General features: G+C 38.5%; 1 protein-coding gene across 4 annotated transcripts in view; it reads left to right on the forward strand.

Annotated features, from left to right (window-relative positions):
* caly (ubiquitin carboxyl-terminal hydrolase calypso) overlaps positions 1–20,000 on the forward strand; it is a 119,878-nt gene that overhangs the window by 23,730 nt on the left and 76,148 nt on the right. For 3 of the 4 annotated variants that reach the window (XM_071584108.1, XM_071584107.1, XM_071584109.1), the window contains exons 3-6: positions 3,831–3,956; positions 6,499–6,700; positions 14,667–14,838; positions 15,200–15,607. In XM_071584108.1, coding sequence (XP_071440209.1) covers positions 3,831–3,956; positions 6,499–6,700; positions 14,667–14,838; positions 15,200–15,607 — 908 coding nt within the window. The remainder of the gene's footprint in view (positions 1–3,830; positions 3,957–6,498; positions 6,701–14,666; positions 14,839–15,199; positions 15,608–20,000) is intronic. The other variant, XM_071584110.1, reaches the window with a different exon arrangement.

Here is a 20,000-nt window from a genome sequence, read left to right on the forward strand (position 1 = left end):
GCTATTTTGAGTTCCCTGGCTTTAGCGTAAAGTTTCCTATTGAACTGTGTGAGGGCCTTGTTTATATATATCGTCTGATTGGGGACGTTATTAAACCCAATGTCGCGTGTACTAAGGTCTCGTTTAACTCTCTGCCGGCTAAGGAACTCGCTAACCATTCCTTGCCTCAAAAATCGAAGCATAATGATGGGGGGCTGATCTGAATCACTACGAGTTTTCACACGATAGACATAATCGATGTCCGATGTATCCACTTGAACTCCTATTGCCAGGCCTATCTGATGGATGATAGCACTAAGTATTTCATCTTCTTTGAATGGAACCCCCTGGATCTCAACTACATTTCTCTTGGTTTCTCGCTCTAATTGGTGGGTGTATTGTCCTAGTTCTGACACCAGTTTCTGCAACTGGCACAAATCACCAATTGTTTTCTCGAGTTTTTCACCAAGGCTTGCAATTGCACCGTTGACGTTGCTAATGGACTTATTCAACTCATTCATTGTCTCGTGGCACCACAGAAGGGACTTTTTGATCTCACCTTGCTCGTCCTGGAGGCACTTGATTCGAGTCAGGATTTCATTCGGTGTAGCAGCTGCGGGTTCTTCACCAGCAAGGCTGTCATTGCTCTTAATAGGGGTGGTGTCACTTCTGATGGAACGTTTCCTCTCACGACACGAGACACAGTGCCATGGCCACTGCAGGTCCTCCAGGGTTCGTAGGTCTTCCTCCGTCATCGAAGAACAAGCAAGATGGTACTGTTTACGGTAATCACCACAGGAAACATTGCCTTTGACGCGCTTTACAATGTGACCACATTTCCCACAGTTTGACGGCATGTCGAGAGAGCAGAGAGATGTCCGTTCACTACCGAGGACATGAAACGACTGTGCTGTGCAATGAAAGTAACTGTGCTGTTAACAAGTAGTATCAAACTACCACCTCTTGTTTTGGTTCTCAATTTTATATCTTTTTAGTTGAAAAAAGTCATTATGCTTCCCTGATATTCACCTCAGTAAGAATCACAATATCAAACTGGAGATACGAGGTCTGTTCAAAAAGTATCGCAAATTTTGAATTACCTATATTAAATTTAAATTTTGTATATTAAAAAAATATAAAAAGTATATTAAATTTTGGGTTACCTATATTGATTTTCAATTTTTTTGTGGCTCTGTGTTGGTAGTAATATCTCTCACTTTGCTGAAAAGATCGGACATTTTGAATTTTCAGTTTATAGTTGACAGCTGTTTTGCTTGGATGTGTTTTGGCTTTTCTTCGATTTTTGCCTGTTCCAAAAAATGGGTCAAAGAATCTATCAAATTTTATGTGAAAAACAAAGTTAAATGCGTGGATGTATTCCAAATGTTGACTGTGGCATATGGAGACTATACCTTGTACCGAAGCAATGTTTATCGGTGGTACAAAATGTTCTCAGAGGGCCGAGTGGATGTGAAGGACGAAGAGTGTGCCGGATGCCTGAGCACGTCAATAACAGACGAAATTATTATTTAAGTTATTGATTAAGTGAATAAAATAGTATTAAACAATGGTTGAATCACCGTTAGAGAAGTTGCTGAGGACCTAAACATATCGATTGGCTCGTGCCATTCGATTTTTACCAATGATTTTGGTATGGCACAGGTCGCTGCGAAATTCATACCAAAATTGCTCAATTTTGACTAAAGACAGCAGCACATTAACATTGCTAATGAGGTAATTGAATGACTCTGTCTGCGACGACCCAGATTTGCTCCCAAGGGTCATAACTGGTGACGAATCATGGGTTTATGGTTATGATGTCGAAACTCCCAATCATCCCAATGGAAGCTGCAGCACAAGCCAAGACCGTAAAAAGGACACCAAGTTCCATCGAATGTGCAAGTTTGCTTAGAGTTTTCTTCATTGGCAGTGGTGTGGTGCATCATGAGTTCTTGCCACAGGGTAGAACGTTAAATAAGGAATATTACCTTAAAGTTATGCGCAATTATGGCCGGACGCTCTGTATTCCCCAGATCTGGCCCCCAGTGACTTTTTCTTGTTCCCGAAACTGAAGAGGCCCGTGAAAGGACGATGCTACGCTACGATTGGCGAGATAAAGACTGCATCGAAGGGGTAGCTGAACAAGATCACAAAAATGATTTTTTGAAGTGCTTCGAGGATTGGAAAAACATTGGCACAAGTGTATATAATATCTGATGGGGATTACTTTGATGGGGACAAAATAGATATTAATGAATAAATGAATAGTTTTTGAAAAAACACAAAAGTTGTGATACTTTTAAACAGACCGAGTATTCTTGCAGGTGGTTAATAATTATATTTAATTCAAGTAAGATCTGGTGCTTTCCCGGCATATATTTTTAATGAAGTTTTCTCGGGTCTTCCACCGGGTCAGGGGTTCCATGTTGGCCGACGTTTCGATGCCCGGCTCGTGCATCGTCTTCAGGGATGATGATTGCCACTCGGTTTTTGGCCACCTTATGTACATGCGCACTCCGATTCAGGTGACTTCTGATTGGTCCGACGGATGGGAGCCTCCTGATTGGTCGCTGGGTCGTTGCGCTTTTCTCCTTTCTCTTCTCACCTCCATGAGCACAGGTTTCCACGTGTGGCTGAGGGGATTCCGGCTATTCCATTTTTTTCTCAAGGATTTTATGTCTAGGTGCATAATATAAAAATTAAAATTTTTGTATGAAAGAAGGGGAAAGAGGAATGTCATATGAAACTCAATGCATATTTGGATGTTTAACTGTTGAAATCCAATCTATTAATCATTAAGATCTCACAAAATAATGTCTTAGAACTGTCCAAGATCCTTCGCTAACATTATCCTGATGGTATCAGAGTTTTCCGACCTCCTTGCCCTAATTTTACCCTTATGTATTTGTATGCCCTTTCCTTTCCATTTTCTTTTGCTTTCCATAACAATTTTTTATGATATGCAGTTAGCGACTCAATAAATATTTCGCCAGAAGATTTTCCATTGTTATCAATAATTTTCCTTTTGGCAACCCATTTCTCTTTTATGCTGTTGATTTTGTAGGACGACCCTAGTTTGGTGTCTTTATTGGTAGACTTGCTCTTAATTAAAATGCATCATGAACTACGTTTTCACAGTAGTCTTCTATGCCAATATCTTTGGCAATCTTTTCCACAATCGAGATTGGTGAGATATCAGTGTTATTCAACATAATACCCACAACTTCCACCTTGTTCCCCATAAGATTTTGTTCAAGTTTACTAACCTTAATTTGTAAATCACTAACTTGTCTGTTTTTATTATGTAGTTCCTCCTTTAAGTTGTTGATAATGTTTTTAGGTCATTAACCACTTTTATATTTTCCCATAGTTGGTTATATTTTTTGGACATAAAAGGTAGGCTCTCAGACATCAGTTACAGTTTTATCAAGGGAATCAAATCATTGACTTATTATACATGGCCCGCATTTATGTCCGTTGTTTATGTCCCATTCTTCCTATTCCATATTGGCCAGACCAAGGTTTGTTTGTTGAACACTTGTCTTGCTTCTTTTCTGTGTAATAGCTTCATCATCACACGTTGCAATTGATTGTTAAGATTTAACACATGTTGTGATTGTAGCGGCCATGTTTATACTATTGTTGCATTATAGCGCTGTACGGTGAACTGTGGACCAGTCTTCAAACAATGGCTCTATCAATGTTGGGAGCTAAAAGGACAGTGGCCCGATTTTTTGTAATTTTTGTATAGGTTAAAGGTTTTCACTTGAATAAGCCTTGTATATAAATATTCTGCTTTAGCTTTGCAGGTTTTGCATTTTCTTAACCTATGCCATATTTTTCTTTCACAGATGGTACCCAATAGCTGTGCTACACATGCTCTTTTATCTGTCCTCCTAAACTGTCCAAACATTCATCTTGGGGCAACGTTAAGTAGGCTTAAAGCACACACATCTGGAATGAGCCCGGAGAATAAGGTATTAACAATGCTAGTATGTTTAGCCAGTTTAAGTTTGGCCAAAAGGAAATCAGCAAGTATTAATGTTATGTATGTTTGTAATTTTATATATTCACTAGAAAAATGCTGTTTAAAAGAAGGCAAATAATATTTAACATTCCTCAGCATAGATGTTGGGTAACAGAAGCCAGTGTTGGTTGTGACAAAAAACACGGGCAAAGATTTTCTTAAATACGTCATATCTTGACCAAAACGTACTCATCTATTGAGTATGCCTTTGCTAAAGAGAGGGAATGAATGAATATACATAATATTTTTTATCATTTTAAGTAATAATGGGTTAATTAGACCTCTGATCCTGATTCTCAATTGTTAACTTTTCACTCCTGATTCAGATGCCATCAATTCCTTGGAAAACACTCGATCCCAATCAATAAAATAACTGCTTAAAAAAGGTAAAATTATAAGATGATACCAATTCCAATAATTGTAAATAATGTGACACAACTTTGGTTAAGTTTATTTTCTTAAATTTTAGGAAGAAATGCTCTTGAAATGAGTGGTTAGCGTGTTAGTCTTCAGAACCTAATAAAAACATGAAATAATATCATCTTTTTTCAATTTTCACTTTTATTTCTACAACTTGGAAAACATGCTGTTATTTCTACAACTTGGAAAACATGCTGTTATCTAGAGTCTTCAATTAAAAATATGCAATGACATTTTTTAATTTTCCTGTCGTCTTCTCTGTTACTTTTCAATATTTATTAAGAAACAGAAGTATCTAGACTATCAGGATTAAGTCTACTACATTTTGCTGTTGTGTGCCTGGTGAGCTAAAATGCCTCTGAGACGCGGTATATGGAGGCATGACGAAAATGTTTTTGGCCAAACACTTTTAGCCTAAGGTAGAAAAAACAAGCTTTCCAGTCTCTGCCTGAGACTTTTAGCTTCTGGTGTTCGTGGCACTCTATAGCTAAAACCAGAGGCATGTGGTGGTGTATAAGTCACTCTGTCAATGATACATCTACTTATATGGTTTTGTAAAAAGTATTGGGAAAAATTTTGGAATAATAGATTGATTTCAGATATGGCTACAATACCTCTGAATTCTTTGAATTATATCCCTTAAGCATCGATACATTTTAGCGAGTGGCTTTTTCATGACTTGAAAGCTCCCTATTAGGTGGATTTTGGAAGGTCCTTAACGGTATGCGTGAAAGGTTCTTCGAAGGCACTTAGGGTCCCATGGTGGTGTCCTTTGAGGGGGGGATTTCACTTTTCGGAAAAGGGAATAGTCTGCTGGTGCCAGGTCAGGACTTAAAAGGGTTTGGGGATTTGTCGCAATGCCGTTGCGGAAGGTCTTCTCCAAGCTGGCACTTGGCTCTACCCTTGGAGATTAGTTCAGCGCAGATCTTTTGCATTGCCAAATTTTCTGTGATGATGGTGCGCACTGTCATCTTATCAATGCCAATGTGATCCGTGAACATGCGCACACTTAACTGGTGGTCTGAATTCAGCACTTCATGCGCATGTCAGGAAAAATTATTACCTCTAGTTTTTATACAAACCTTGAACGTGTCTACAACATGGGGACTGAATGATATTAGGTAATTAATTGCTTTGGACAAACTTGAAACTGGGTACTTGAATAACAAATAGGAAAAAGATGCAGTGTTAATATCATGGATTCACTTGGAAAATTGAGTTATACAGGTAGAATCATATGAAGACACCAGTCAAGACCTGCTTAAGATGATGGGAAATCAGGCTTAAACCAAGATTTATAAATTAAAATATTAAAATTTTCACCATCAAACCCAGGTCTTATATAATGGAAGTGTTTTTCTGGGGATTTCTTGATGTTGCCAACAATGTATAGTCCCCGGCTCATTTCCTTCTTCAGTGATTTAGGGCTCATTTGCATTCTACATCAAGAGGATGTATCACTATGTAATGCCCTCTTCTGCAAATCTGCCATTTCTGTTACAATTCATTGAATAGTGCCTTTTATCTTAGTAAAAAAGAATTAATGTGTCTTCTCAGCACCATTGTCATGCTTTGTAAACTTTTTTAATCCAATTTTTGTATTATCAAATGAGATGCCTGTAAGAATTATTTAGACATTGGCTGATGCAGCTGACACCCTTGAATAAAATGTAAATTTACCTGAAATCCAGATTCCACTGCTGTAAAGTTGTAAGAAATTGAAATGGTTGTTAAAATAAAGATAACCTTATATTTTAGAATACTGGTTAGTTCATGTAACCAATTTAATTATTTTACTAAAATGAAAAGGTAAATTATTCTAAAAAGGAAACTAAAGAATTGGATGAATTTTCTATTTACCATTTTGACTGCTGATTAAATTTACTTCTTGAATTGAATGTGTTTAACTAAAAAATTTTTATTAACAAATATTGTTTTTTAGAGGCTCTATTAATTTATTATTTGCATGGAATATTTACATTCCCCATTAATACTAAACCTTAAAGACATTGATGCTGAACTTGTTAAAGATATCCTAACACATCAAGCTAATGCTCCAATTTTCTTTGTAGGGTTGGGCTATTGGAAATACTCCCGAACTTGCACGGGCTCATAATTCCCATGCTATGCCTCAAGCAAAACGGCGCATGGATAAATCGTCGAGTGTGAGCACAGGGAGATATACTGGAGAAGCCTTTCATTTTGTTAGCTATGTGCCCATTGGGGGAAAGCTTTTTGAGCTAGATGGCTTAAAACCATTTCCTATTGACCATGGTATGTATTGCCATTAGATTAAAGGTACATGTTATTAATTTTATGATAAGTTTATTTACAATGATATGTTCAAAATTTGAAACATTTTTCAAGTATTGATGAACATGATGTCAAATATGCTGTATATTTTATGAAATAGATGAGATATTAAGAATATTATTATTATTAGTTAATCTACCGGTTAAGGTAGGTTTTTGGATGGACACAGGTACTAAATAAATATTTTGTGACTCCTAACAAAACAAAAAAAATCCAGTATCCTACTCTAGATCAAGTCCCTCTTCATCTCTGAGTATTTTTTTCCTCCCTTCATCCCGTCCAACATTCTTATCCTGTTCCTTCCCTTTCCTCTTTTGCCTAACATTCTCCCATCAATTACAGTCTTCAACATCCCACTGCTGGTCAATACCCCTTTCATCCACTTTTCCTGCCTCCATAGGATTTCTCCCAACAAACTCCTCTCTTCGCCCACCATACTGAGTACTTCCTCATTTGTTTTCTTCTCTGTCCATTTCACCTTCTCCACTCTTCTCCACACCCACATTTCAAAAGCCTCCAGTCTACGTCTATCCTCCTGCTTCAATGACCACGTTTCTGCGCCATACATAGCTACGCTCCATATCAAAGTTTTTACGAGTCTTTTCTTAATATCCTTACTCAACGTCCCTGTCATCAACTCCCACCTCCTTGTGAAAGCCTCTTTGCCTAGTGCAATTCTTCGCCTTACATCACCACTACTTTGACCGTGTTGATCCAAAACACTTCCGATTTCTACAACCTGCTCTAGTTTTTGCCTTATTATTTTAATGTTTAGCTTAGCCTCTTTCTGTCTGGAAAATCGCATAACCTTTGTTTTATTTATATTGGTTCTCATCCCATATCTGTCGCACTGAATTTCCAATTCACTTAGCAATGCTTGCAACCCCTTGGCTGACTGACAAACTAAAGCTTGGCTATCAGCAAACCTAAATGATTTTACGGATTCCCCACCCACTCTTATTACTACCTCCAGTTCTTCCCATGCCTCTTTGATCATTTCCTCTGCATACAGGTTGAACAGCAACGGTGATAATGGGCAACCCTGCCTTACACCTCTTCCCAACACTGCCCATCTGGACTTCCTGTTCCCCACTCGCACCTGAGCAGTTTGAGACATGTACAGGTTGGGGATTAGGCTCCTTTCCCTCCAATCTATTCCTAGTTTCTGCAGAATACTCATTAGTTTTTCCCAATTCACTCTATCAAACGCTTTTTCGAAATCTATGAAACAGGCAAATACCTCCTGGTTGTGTTCTATATTCCTCTCGATTAATAATCTCATCACTGCAATGGCATCACGCGTACCTCTCCCCCTCCTAAACACAAACTGATCATCCCCTAAGTAATCATTGGCCCTACTCTCTATCCTTTTGTTTATGATCCTAAGAACAACTTAAGCTGTGTGGGATATCAAACTAATTGTCCTGTAGTCCTCACAAGATATAGCCTTCACCTTTTTTGGAATAGGAACTAAAACTGATCTCATAAAGTCTTCCAGCCAGATTCCTTCCTCATAGATACTACGGATCAGCCCATATAGCCTCTTCCTCACACATTTTCCTAAACACTTCAGTAGTTCCGCAGGAATGGTATCCACCCCCACGGCCTTATTTAGTTTCATCTCCCTTAATGCCCTTCCTATCTCATCATCGAGTATGCCTGCACCTAAGCTACCTTCCTCTATGTCATGTTCTTTTTCTATATCTAACTTTGTTGGTCTAAGTTCTTTACTGTACAGTTCTTCTATATATTCCTTTCATTTCTCTTTGATCTTTCCTGTGTCAACTATTGTCTTACCTGCCTTATCTCTAACTGTTAGGATAGATCTTCCTTTCTTACTTCCCGATAAAGATTTAAATTTGCTATACAGTGCACCAATTTCACCCTTCCTCTGCAAACTTTCCATATCCTCACACTGCGGTTTCCACCATGCTTCCCTTGCCCTATTTGTTGCCCCTTTTTGAACCTTTTGTACTTCATTTTGCCTATCTCTGTATTTACATTCTTCGATTTTCTCCTCTCATCCATCTTTGTAAGCATCTCATCTGCGATTCATGGTTTCCTAGTCCTTTTCGCCTTAACGGTTCCAATAGTGTCTTTTGCGGCTTTAGATAACCCTCTCTTGATACTTACCCATTTTTCTTCGATAGTACTTAGCCCTTTACCATCCTCCATATTTTCCTCTACAGCCTGTTGGTACTCCTTCCTTTTTAATCCATTTAATGCTTCTACGTTCCATTTTCTAACACGGATGGTACATTTCATTACAACTAAATTGTGGTCTAAGTCGGCATCTGCTCCCAGGAAGCTGTGTAAATTTATCACATTGTTCCTAAACCTGTGTCTAATCAGAATATAATCTAGCCTATACATCCTTTAGTCATCTGGCATTTTCCATGTATACCTGCGCCTTTTGTGGTGTCTAAACCAAGTGTTGGTGATGACTATCCCCTGTCTCTTGCAGAACTCAACTACCTTCTCCCCAAGGTCATTCCACGTGCATAAACCGTAGTCCCCCACCTCATCACCATTTCTGCCTTCGCCTACCGTCACATTCCAATCCCCCATTACTATCAAATGTTTCCCTGCAGGAACACACGCGATTATGTCCTCTAATTGATCGTATATCCTATCGGCCTCTTCCTCTTTATGGTTGCTCGGTGGCATGTATACCTGAATATTAACCAAGTTCGTTGGTTCTGCTTTTATCTCTCCTTGTAATATTCTATCCGTTACCTGTTCTATGTTGACTATGCTTCTTCTTACCTCTTCATTTAATACTATGGCAACCCCTCGTTGGCTCTCATCCCCGCCACTGTATATTATTCTATAATTATCACTCCAGTAATCCCTGCTATATTATTATTATTATTATTATTATTACTTTTTATTTGCCCAGAGATCACAATACAAAAATACCAGGTGGGTGAAGTATGTACATGATATAAGGCACGTCAATGAGGAGCAAAGACACAGGCTCAGTTAAGATACATAAAAGAATAGATGCTCATAGTTACATAAGTGTTTGGTACAAACCCATGAACATCGGCTGTAACATGCACATAACAATATCAAATTCAGAAAAATCATTGATCACAAACATGAATCAGACCATTACCATTGCTAGAAACTAAAAGTATGAACTTACTGGTCGGGAATATTGTTGAGATATTCATCAACCGAGTAAAACATATTGCGTTGTAGATATCTTTTTAGTTTATGCCTGAATACGGCAGTTCCCTGTGTATCCTTGATACTTTTGGGTAGTTTGTTAAATAATCTGATGCCCATTTCATTGGGTCCTAATTTCAATGCTTTAGTTCTTATATTCCCATAATGGAAGTCATTCCTGCCTCTGGTGTAATGATGATGATAGGCAGAGTTAAGAGAATAGTTGCCGATGTTATTTTTTATATATAGAATTAAAAACATAATGTAGATGCATGGGAGAGGTAGCAAATTTAATTCATGGAAAATAGGCCTTGATGGAGCATTGTAAGGTTTCCTGGCGATGATTCTAATAGCTTTCTTTTGCATTTTAAAGATGGTTTGAGAAATAGCAGCTGATCCCCATAATATTATACTGTACTTATACTTCCATCTCACCTCGCATAGACCTAAAATATATATTTTTCCCCTTTCCATTTCTTGCTTAATATTTTCCATTTTTCCCTGTCCTCATCATTGTCCTAACATTCCACGCTCCTATTCTAACTAATTTGGTCTTCTTCTCCTGCGTCCTCTGTCCTGCTGCTGCCGGTTTTCTCCGGCAAGGGTTTCGTGGGATGACAACCGCGGAAGCCTAGGGAAGGGAATAGTTTCCTGTTGCCTTCCTCAATAGTGTTTTTAGAGTGGCACCATCCCTTACTGGCCGGCCCACTGGGGTCAGACGCCATTGCAGCCGCCTCACTGAGGAAAAGACGCTGCGTGGACTACCTTTCCTAGGGGATCGAGATGGTGCGGGGGCTAACGTACTGGCTTCCCACCCTGAGGGCGCGGGTTCAAATCCCGGCGGTGTTGAATATTTTTCAGAGGTATCTCGATCCCTACTTGAGGTGCTTTGTGGAGGGCACTTTGAGTGAGTACGCCGTCCGTCGGATGGGACGTTAAGCCGCGGACCCCTTGGCGCCTTTCGTAAAGAGTAGGCTAATGCCGACGCCGGGTTTCTCTCCACCCTTCATCCTTTCCTGTCCTTCCCCTATGGCGCAAATGACCCTAGCTGTCGGTCGCCTCCCCTCAAAACTACTACTACTACTACCTTTCCTCTGGCTCCTAACGTTCGACCTAACTGGCATGGGTGACCCTGCCAGGAGCAATTATTATTACTCCCGCCAGCACAGCTCTAGGGGTCATCGGAACGCACAAGCCCTTCCACCACGTCAAGGTTGTAGTCTTGGGAGGGATTAAGAATATATGGACATGTTATTTCTTATGCATGGAGTTGATAAGAAATTCCAAAAATGTTATATTTTTTGGCAAATATAATTAAATATACACATTTTTTATCCTTCAGCAATATGGTACTCAGTGGGATACCAAGTGTTTCCTGGCGGTTTGTCATACTTTTGCCAAAACATTTTAAAAATTTGGTCGATCTCAGTTTAGTTTGGAAAATTCTATGATGATTAAAAATTCTTTCTTCTACCATCATACAGTGAAGGCAGTGCCTAGTTGCAATAGCCATGCCTTTCTGTTCACTGTTGCATCCTTTAGGCTAGCACATGAGCTCAAGTCCATCTCATGCTCCATGTTCCTGCAGAAAGCAGCTCTGGGGCATCCTCTTGTTTTCTTCCCCACAACATTTTCCTTCAAATATTTTCTTGTGGAATTGGTTATGCCTCAGGAAATGTCCAATTAATCACTTCTTTATCATATTGTTCCTCAGAGCAATCTCTTTTCTTTCACCTCTACTGACGCTTTTTCAATTGCATTTTCTCTCTACTCAGCTTGTTAATGTTAGTTTCCTCCAATTCCATATTTCCATAGGCTCAAGCTTTTTACTTTCCACTTTCATGATTGTCCATGTCTTACCTCCATTTAACAATACACTCCTAACAAACCCTTAGATAAACTTTTTTCTTGTTTCAATGCTAATATGGTTGACCAGTAAATTCTTGTTTTGAAATGCTTGTTTTGCCAACATAATCCTTCTCTTAATCTCAGTCTCACATGTATTTTTTATGTTAATAATACTCCACAGGTAGCAAACATTTTCAACCTGATCCAAGGTAGTGTTGCCTATTTTGATGTTAGTTTTGACAGTATCTTTTTTCTTTTCTAATACCATTGTCTTGGTAATAGAAAAGAGAAGGAAGAATTCATGAGAGATTCAGTTAAATATTACTTTGATTTATGTGAAGTGGAAATTTGAATAATACAGTGGAGCTCATCATGCAAGCATAATCCAGTCTGCAATCTTTCTCGTGAAGCGAAACACTCTGATAGTGAAACAACTTTGTGCGTATAAATGAATATAAAATACGATAATGTGTTCCATGCTGCAAATACATTATCTACTTGGCTTATTCAAAGAAAATTATGTATACGTTTAGGATCGTAGGTAACATTCACCTTTTCTTCTATTGTGGAATGAAGCAACTGGGCATGTGAACTCAAATTGTAAAAGCAAAAAAGAATCAAAAAATTTTTAATTATTTAAGATACATACTTAAATCATTTTTACTAGAAAGCTGTCTAGAGACATTTCTTTTTGCTGATGTGTCAAAATTTGGTGAAAATGCAACTCAGAAAATTTATGGCATGCATTGCCACTGCTGAGGGCAATGCCTCGTATGCATTGGCATGATGAAAAAGTTTCCCGTGACCTCCACATCACATAGCTTGCTGTTTTGGGCTAAAAACTTCTTTGAAATTTTTGAATGGTATTCAAGCCGGGGTGTGATTTTTCCAATCGCCGATTGCATTTATGCAAAATAGCAGTGTGAGAAGGCCTTACATTGCCATTGTGGTCGGGCAATGCATTCTCTGCAACTGCACAACTATAGGTTTGCTTCGGCATCTTCTTCCCAAAGAGAACAGTCTCGTTACCATTAAAAACATGTTGTGACAGGCAGCCCTCAGAATCTACAAGCTTTTTGAAGTCACAGATGAAGTTCTCTGCTGCTCTTGACTCAGAGCTTGCTACTTCTCTATGCCTTACAATGCCGTGGAGGATGGTTCTTCTCATTAACTTGTTAAATCCCCCCGGTTTCCCTTAAATAGTTGTTTGGCCATTGATGATCATGACATCTTATTGATGAGGTCGGTGAAAATTGCTTTACCCTTCTCACAAATTATATTCTCATTAATGGTGTGTCGCATTGCACTTGGTTTTCGTTCATGCATTTAAGAAGCAACATTTAAATATTGAGAGTAGGTAAATGTTTCGTAGATACTCTTGTCACTATTTGAAGCATCTATCTCCTTAGTCTTGTCCGTTCTTGAAGAAAAGGCCAATTGTTGATGTTGATCATTTGTTGGTGTGCGTAGTAGATCAGTTGCACCTTGTTCCTGATTTTAAATGATTTTGCATTTCATTTCTACTGTTATTTTTATTCTTTTATGGCTTTCTTCTTACAGAGTTTTCTTTTGGGCCAATTTTAAAACTATGAACAAAATATTATTGATTTTTGTTTGAAAAATCTCTTTATTATGTCTGAACACAAGTTTGGAAAAATGAGTGATCACTAGCAATGCTAAGATGCGAGTGGAGCGAGTGATACAGGTGAACTGCAGTAGCAAGTGTGCAATGAATCTGGGAATTTTCCTCTCCCCCGTCACTCATTATGCAAAAAGGTGCTCATAAGCAAATCTTTTTGAGGACCAATATTTTTGCTCATTATGCAAATTACTTGCTGTGCGAGGTGCTCGCTTAGCAAGATCTCACTGTATTTTAATAAATAAATCTATAAATTATCTCTCTCAAAATTATTTTCAAAGGTGTAGTCAACTAATACCTCATAATGTGTGTGACCACTATGGAGTCATGATTTTCACTCATGCTATTCTTACAACATGACCACCGAATTTTTCAAAACAAGCATCACTAATGCTTGTTGAGGTGACTCCATGAAAAATAATTTAAGAAATTTGTATATTTGTGATTATTTTTAAACTACATGCAGCAATAATTTTTTGCCACACTTTACTCAAATGAAATATTGTTTGAAGTAATTTGGATCTTTTTTACAAGAAAGTATCTGTTAACATATATTTTTGGTGGAATTTCAATTTTGGTGTTTTGTCAAGCATACAGAAAAGGTAACCAAAGCTTGCCAACCATAATCATTTATATGGTTTGGGACTGGAACCTGAAGGAATGCCCATGCTAGCAATTAAAATATAATGCCAAGGAGCTCCTAATGAGAGTTCACTGTACTGACAACAATAACAATATTGTCTTTGCCATAATAGCAGTTATTTCCCCATCAAAAGAAAAAATGCCTTCTCACATTGTTTTGTGTGTGTGAGGAACCCACTGCTGAATTCAGGCTCTTTTTTGAGCTGCACATTTCTTTTTTCAATATGTGAGCTGTAATGATGATTGCTAGAGAAAAATTCAAGATAAAACTTCTGTTTTGCCATTTGTTGCCTTATTTTATCAGTGTGTGCTGGAATTATTTTGCCACTTGTCAATGAAAACTGTCTCTTTGTTTTAGTTATTGAGTTAGCATAAAGGATGGATTCAGTTTCATGTGGATCCATGGTTTGCAATAGGTATGGATAGATATCAACTGGGGTAACCCAAATGTATTTACCGCATCAAATTTTTGCTAAAATCAACTATGTAAAATTATGTTTGTGTTTCATATTGATTGGGTAATAATTGGAGAACATTTTCAAGTTCTTCTAATCTTGCATCGGGTAAGTGTTTGAAAACTATTTTGGCTGGTGTCTAATCTTATGTTATGAATTTGCTATTGTGCAGGTCCTTGGGGAGAGCAGGAAGATTGGACTGAAAAATTCCGTACAGTAATTACAGATCGGTTGGGAATAGCTAGTGGTGAACAGTATCATGATATTAGGTTTAACTTAATGGCTGTAGTTCCAGACAAGAGACTTGCCTTTTCTCATAAGCTTAAAATGCTTAAAACTAACAGGTATGCTACTCATTGTATTAGAAATTACTTTTGTAATGCTTTTTTTCAACAACAACAACAATTCTTAAACATATTGATCAATTTAAACTACTTTAAACTACAATCTTTCAGAACAAAAGAATATAATTTTATGCAGTCATATCATGTTTAATGAGCAGTCACTCCAATATTTACCACCAATTTCAATAATGCAAAGCTATACCCATGGGCTTCAATAATGATTGGTGGAAGAGATAAATTTGTGCCAGTTTATTTGCTATTATAAATAACGCCTTAAATGAAGCCACTTGCAATTTAATTTTTCCTCATCCTTTAACAATGGCTATTAATGCCAAATAATACTTTATCTTCATTTACGCAGGCAAATTGTTTTGGAAGCTCTTACTCAACTGGTGAAGCTGACACCTCCAAGTATGGCAGCTAATCGTGTGACCAACGATGAATCAAACCCAAGAAACCGCAAAGATTTATCAAGCATTTCAAATGACCAGTCAGTGATGAGATCTAGGAAAAGAACTGTGTCACATGAGGAGGAGGAGAAGGGAGTTGGAAGTGGAGCAGAAGATGTGAGGTCTTGTATTTCAGATAAGAAGTCATTGGCTGTGCCCAAAATAAGCATTGTGAAGTCTGCTGAAAAATCCTCTGTAGTTTCTACATGTGTGTCACCTCATGCTATCCTGGAAACCCATAATTATGCTAAAAGCCCTTTAATTGCAGGAGTCCCAGAAAGCCAAAAAAATTTGAAAGTAACATGTGCTAATGAAAATAGGTGAGTGTAAGTGTTGTGCTTGCTTTTATTTAATATCTCTAACAGTGGCTCCTAATGGCTTTGCAATCTAGATTGAAGTTGGAGATTGGTTGTATAGTTTGCATGTAAATGTTAATTTCTTGTTTTGTCCTTGATTGCCTGGTTAGGGTATTGTGGTGTAATAGAGTAGAAATGTGAGCTTTCCATTGAAAGAGTTAACTGTGTGCATGTTGTAAATCACAGCACCACCCAGACTTGGGTAGCTTATTCTCCGGGTGGGAATGAACTCATTAGTATGTAGCTGATGCACCAAATTATGATGCTGGCAGCAATTTCTAATCTTGGAAATAGAAGCAAACTTCAGTAATTTGAAGTAACTAACCTGGTTCACGATTAATCACCATATTCACCCCAGACACCTCTTTTGCACAATCAGACAAAATTTCTTTTGCTACTCCATTGAACATAATTGTCTTTTTCTCTTATTCCACATGCTCTGGAGATAGTCTCTGTCACCAACCACCCTTGCCTACTTTTCACCTCCTGTTTACAAATCTTGCACTTAAATCACCGCGTAGACTCTGCATTCTCTTTTTGAGCCTTTGGCACCAATACACTCTGGACACAGCCAAAAAATGTATTGTGCTTCAATTGTTAGTTGTATTTATTAGGAGAGACAGCCAACCGTTGAGGTCATTTGTACCATTTTGGATGGGTGGTAGGTGAATCCTACCTCTAATATGATAGGGGCAGGATTTTCAGGGAATGGGGGTAGTATGTGTGAAAACTTGGCATCAGCATTAGCAGATTCTTAATGAAAGGTACGTAGGGGTCCACAGTTAAACATCCCAATGAAATATGGTATAATCCACTTGGAAGTGGTCTTCATATAGCACCCAAGTAGGAATTGGGATATAACTGAAATATTCATCCACTGCCAGGATTTGAACCCAAGTCCTCTTGAGCGGGAAACCACAGTGGTACTCTAGTCACTGAGCCAACTTATTGCCGTACCACATTTAGCCCCTCTCTCTCCCTTATTTCTGACATTCCACCTCAAATGCTCATCATACATCATCAAAGCAGTCATTTTCAGATCCTGATGTACCTCTATGATCATTGGTCGTTCAATCCTAAGATTGGTTGACTGCAGCCCTCCACCCTAGACTATCTGATGCTAATTGGCTTACTTCCTGGTATTTTTGCAATGTACTTTCTGCTTTAATTGTCCCATGTATTTATTCCTTGGCCTTCCTCTTGGGACTTTTCCCTCTATTTTTCCTTCTATTATATTCTTTATGAATCCACTGTGCCTCAGTGTGTGGCCAATCCATCTGCTTCTTCTTTTCTCTGTGGTGTTCCATAAGGTCCGTTCTCCGTCTATTCTTCTGTATATTTCTTCATTTTTTATTTTATCCGTCCATTTGATCTTAAGCATCCTTCTCCAGCACCAGGTTTCGAAGGCTTCTAGTCTTTCTTGGTCTACTTTTCTGTTGGTCCATGCTTCTGATCCATAGAGTGCCACGCTCCGTACAAATGCTTTCAGGTATTGTTTCCTTGTCTGTAGTTCTATCTTTTTGGAACACAGCAGTCGTCTTTTCACTGTCAATGCTCTCTTAGCTGGAGCTATTCTTTGCTTGATGTTGGTAGTACTTCTTCTATCCCATGTGATGGCACTTCCGAGATAGGTGAAGGAATCCACTTGCTCTAATTTTTGTCCTTTCAGTGTGACTACTCTATTCTGCTTCTCTCTTCCACATACTAGGATTTTAGTCATTGTCTTGTTTATGTCCATGTATGTATCTTTTTAGAACTTGATCCAATATGTTTAGTGACCTTTGAAGATCCTCCTGATCATTGGAATATTGTTGGCAAAGTGTAGCATGTTTATCTCTTCTCCATTATCCTAATTCCATTTAATCCGATGCCATGTGCTTCTCTTATTGCCTCCTCCAAGAACATATTGAACAATGCAGGTGAGAGGTTGCATACTTGGCTAACTCCTTTGTTAATTTAGCCTCTATATGGCTTCCATCTCTCATTCACATTGTGGCTACTTTGTTCTTGTGTAGCTGATAGATTATTCTTCTATCGTTGTAATCTATTCTGAGTTTTTCCAGCAGTTCAAACATCTTGTTCCATTTCGCATTGTCGAAGGCTTTCTCCATGTCCACCAATGCCATGTACAGTAGCTTGTTCACCTGTATTGTTTTCTCTATCATGATTCTCAGTCAGAGTATGGCTCCCGTAGCTCCTCTGTTCTTCCTAAAGCAAAATTGTTTTTCCAATAGGCTATCTTCAATTTTCCTTTCCATCCTTTGACTTATTAATGGCAAGAGTATTTTTGATGCATGTGACACAAGACTCGAGGTTCGGTGTTCCTCACATTTGTCTGCCCTCGTCTTCTTTGGTTTCGTGATCATCACACTCCTTTGAAAGTCTTCATGGAGTCTTCCACCTATGTAGCTATTTTTGATTATTCCATACAGATAGTCCCTGGCTTTGTTTCCTAGTGCATTGGTGATATCTCCGTTGATTTTGTCTTCTCCAGGAGTTCTGTTTTTCTTAAGGTTTTTACTGCTCTACCAAATTCGCTCCTCAGTATGTATGGGCCCTGGTTTTCGTCATTCGTTTCACTCTCGTCCTTCATCAGGTTTTCTTCCAGTGGCCTCGGACCTTGATAGAATTCTTGGGTGTATTGCTTCCATCTATTGCTAATACAAGTATCTTCCCCTTCTATCAGTATATCCCTGTTTACATCCCTGATATTGTTGCCTTTCATTTTCCTTTCTTGGAAATGTTTCTTCACCAGTTTGTATGCTGTGTCGGTATTCCCCTTCTTCATATTTTTGTTGATTTCCTCGCAGCAGCCTCCTATCCAATTCTCCCTAGCCTTTTTGCATTCTCAGGTGACTTGGTTCTTAAGCGTCTTGTAGAGCCTTTCCTCATCATCATTCCCGGCAGTGTTGTATTTTCTTCTTTCTCCTTTCTTTTTCATCTCCGTCGTGATCCATGGTTTCTTCGTGTCGGCTCTCTTTCTCACCAGTTGCTCTTTTGCAACTTGTGCGATTGCCCTCTTCGGTTCATCCCATCTCTCTTCGGTACTCCTTGCTCCTTCATCACCTATCTCCTTTTTACCAGCATGTAGTCTATTTAGTATTTTGTGATCTCCCCTGTCATCTTCCATGTGTACCTCCTTCGTCGATGCTGTTCGAAGAGGGTGTTAGCTGATACCATATTCTTCTCATTGCAGAACTTGACTAGTCCTTCTCCTGGCGTTCCATTTTCCCAGCCCAAAATTTCTGACACTTCCTCCTTCCTTTCCTTCTCCTACGACTGTGTTCCAGTCTCCCATTATGGTGAGATTTTCTTTCCCTTTCACCTGTCCGAGGACTTATTCCATTTGCTTGTACACTTCTATTTTGTCTTCTGTATGGCTAGACATCGGAATGTATACTGTACGATGGCGGTGTCCGTGGGCTCTCCTTCCAGCTTCACCATCAGAATGGCTGATGGTTAAGCACCAGTAAATACCAATGTATTGATTTATGTCTCTACCATGTTTCAGCATATTTTTTTATTGTTGATGCTTTTCATACACAGTCGTCAACATCCCATCACCAAACAAAATACTCTGCATCCACCTTTCCGGCCTCCTTTGGATTTCTCCCAACAGTCTCTTCTCTCAAGGAATCTCAGAGTGACTATGGTATCAGCAGCTAACAAGCCTTCCCTGACTTCGTAGCTCACTGTACAGTCGGCTGTTGAATTCTTTTGCCAGGTGAAATTTTCAAATACGATAAAAAAGGGAAGCTATTTGGTAGCAATCAGCAATCTGATCCATCCAGCAAGCATTCACACGTTAATATCTTTGGCCAGAATGTAGTGCACTGCTCTATCACGAGTGGGTGATGGTTTGAGGGTCAGAGGGGAGTCACTCCTTCATGTGAGTAGTATAGCATGATCTGTATAAGAAACCTTGGCTGAGGAATGTTAGATATGACTCTGGAGATAGTAAACACATTTTGCAATGTGGCATCTCATAATTTTGCTATCCCTGATTGATGAAAGTGAAAACCCTCAAACATGATTAGGCCAAATGTATTACATTGGCTATTATTTTTAATCATGGTCTGTATAAAACACTGGGGCATAAAATATGAGAGTTAATATAATACATAGGTGATTGTTTACTGGGATGAAATTAAAAAGTGGGAGAACTCAAAAGTGCAAGGTGTGAGAATTTTGAGGACTGGTGCAATTTTAGTGTGAGTAATAAGTGTTCCGTCATATAGTAATTAAAGAGCTTCTTCATAGAGTACATCATAAAGTGAATTAATTGTAATGTGAACCTATTTTCAACTAATAAACAATTTTATATTGTTTTGCTACTTCATTTCAATAATATTTTTAT

This window comes from Hetaerina americana, unplaced genomic scaffold (assembly GCF_022747635.1).
Source record: "Hetaerina americana unplaced genomic scaffold, ioHetAmer1.1.p SCAF_16, whole genome shotgun sequence".
Classification (NCBI taxonomy): domain Eukaryota; kingdom Metazoa; phylum Arthropoda; class Insecta; order Odonata; family Calopterygidae; genus Hetaerina; species Hetaerina americana.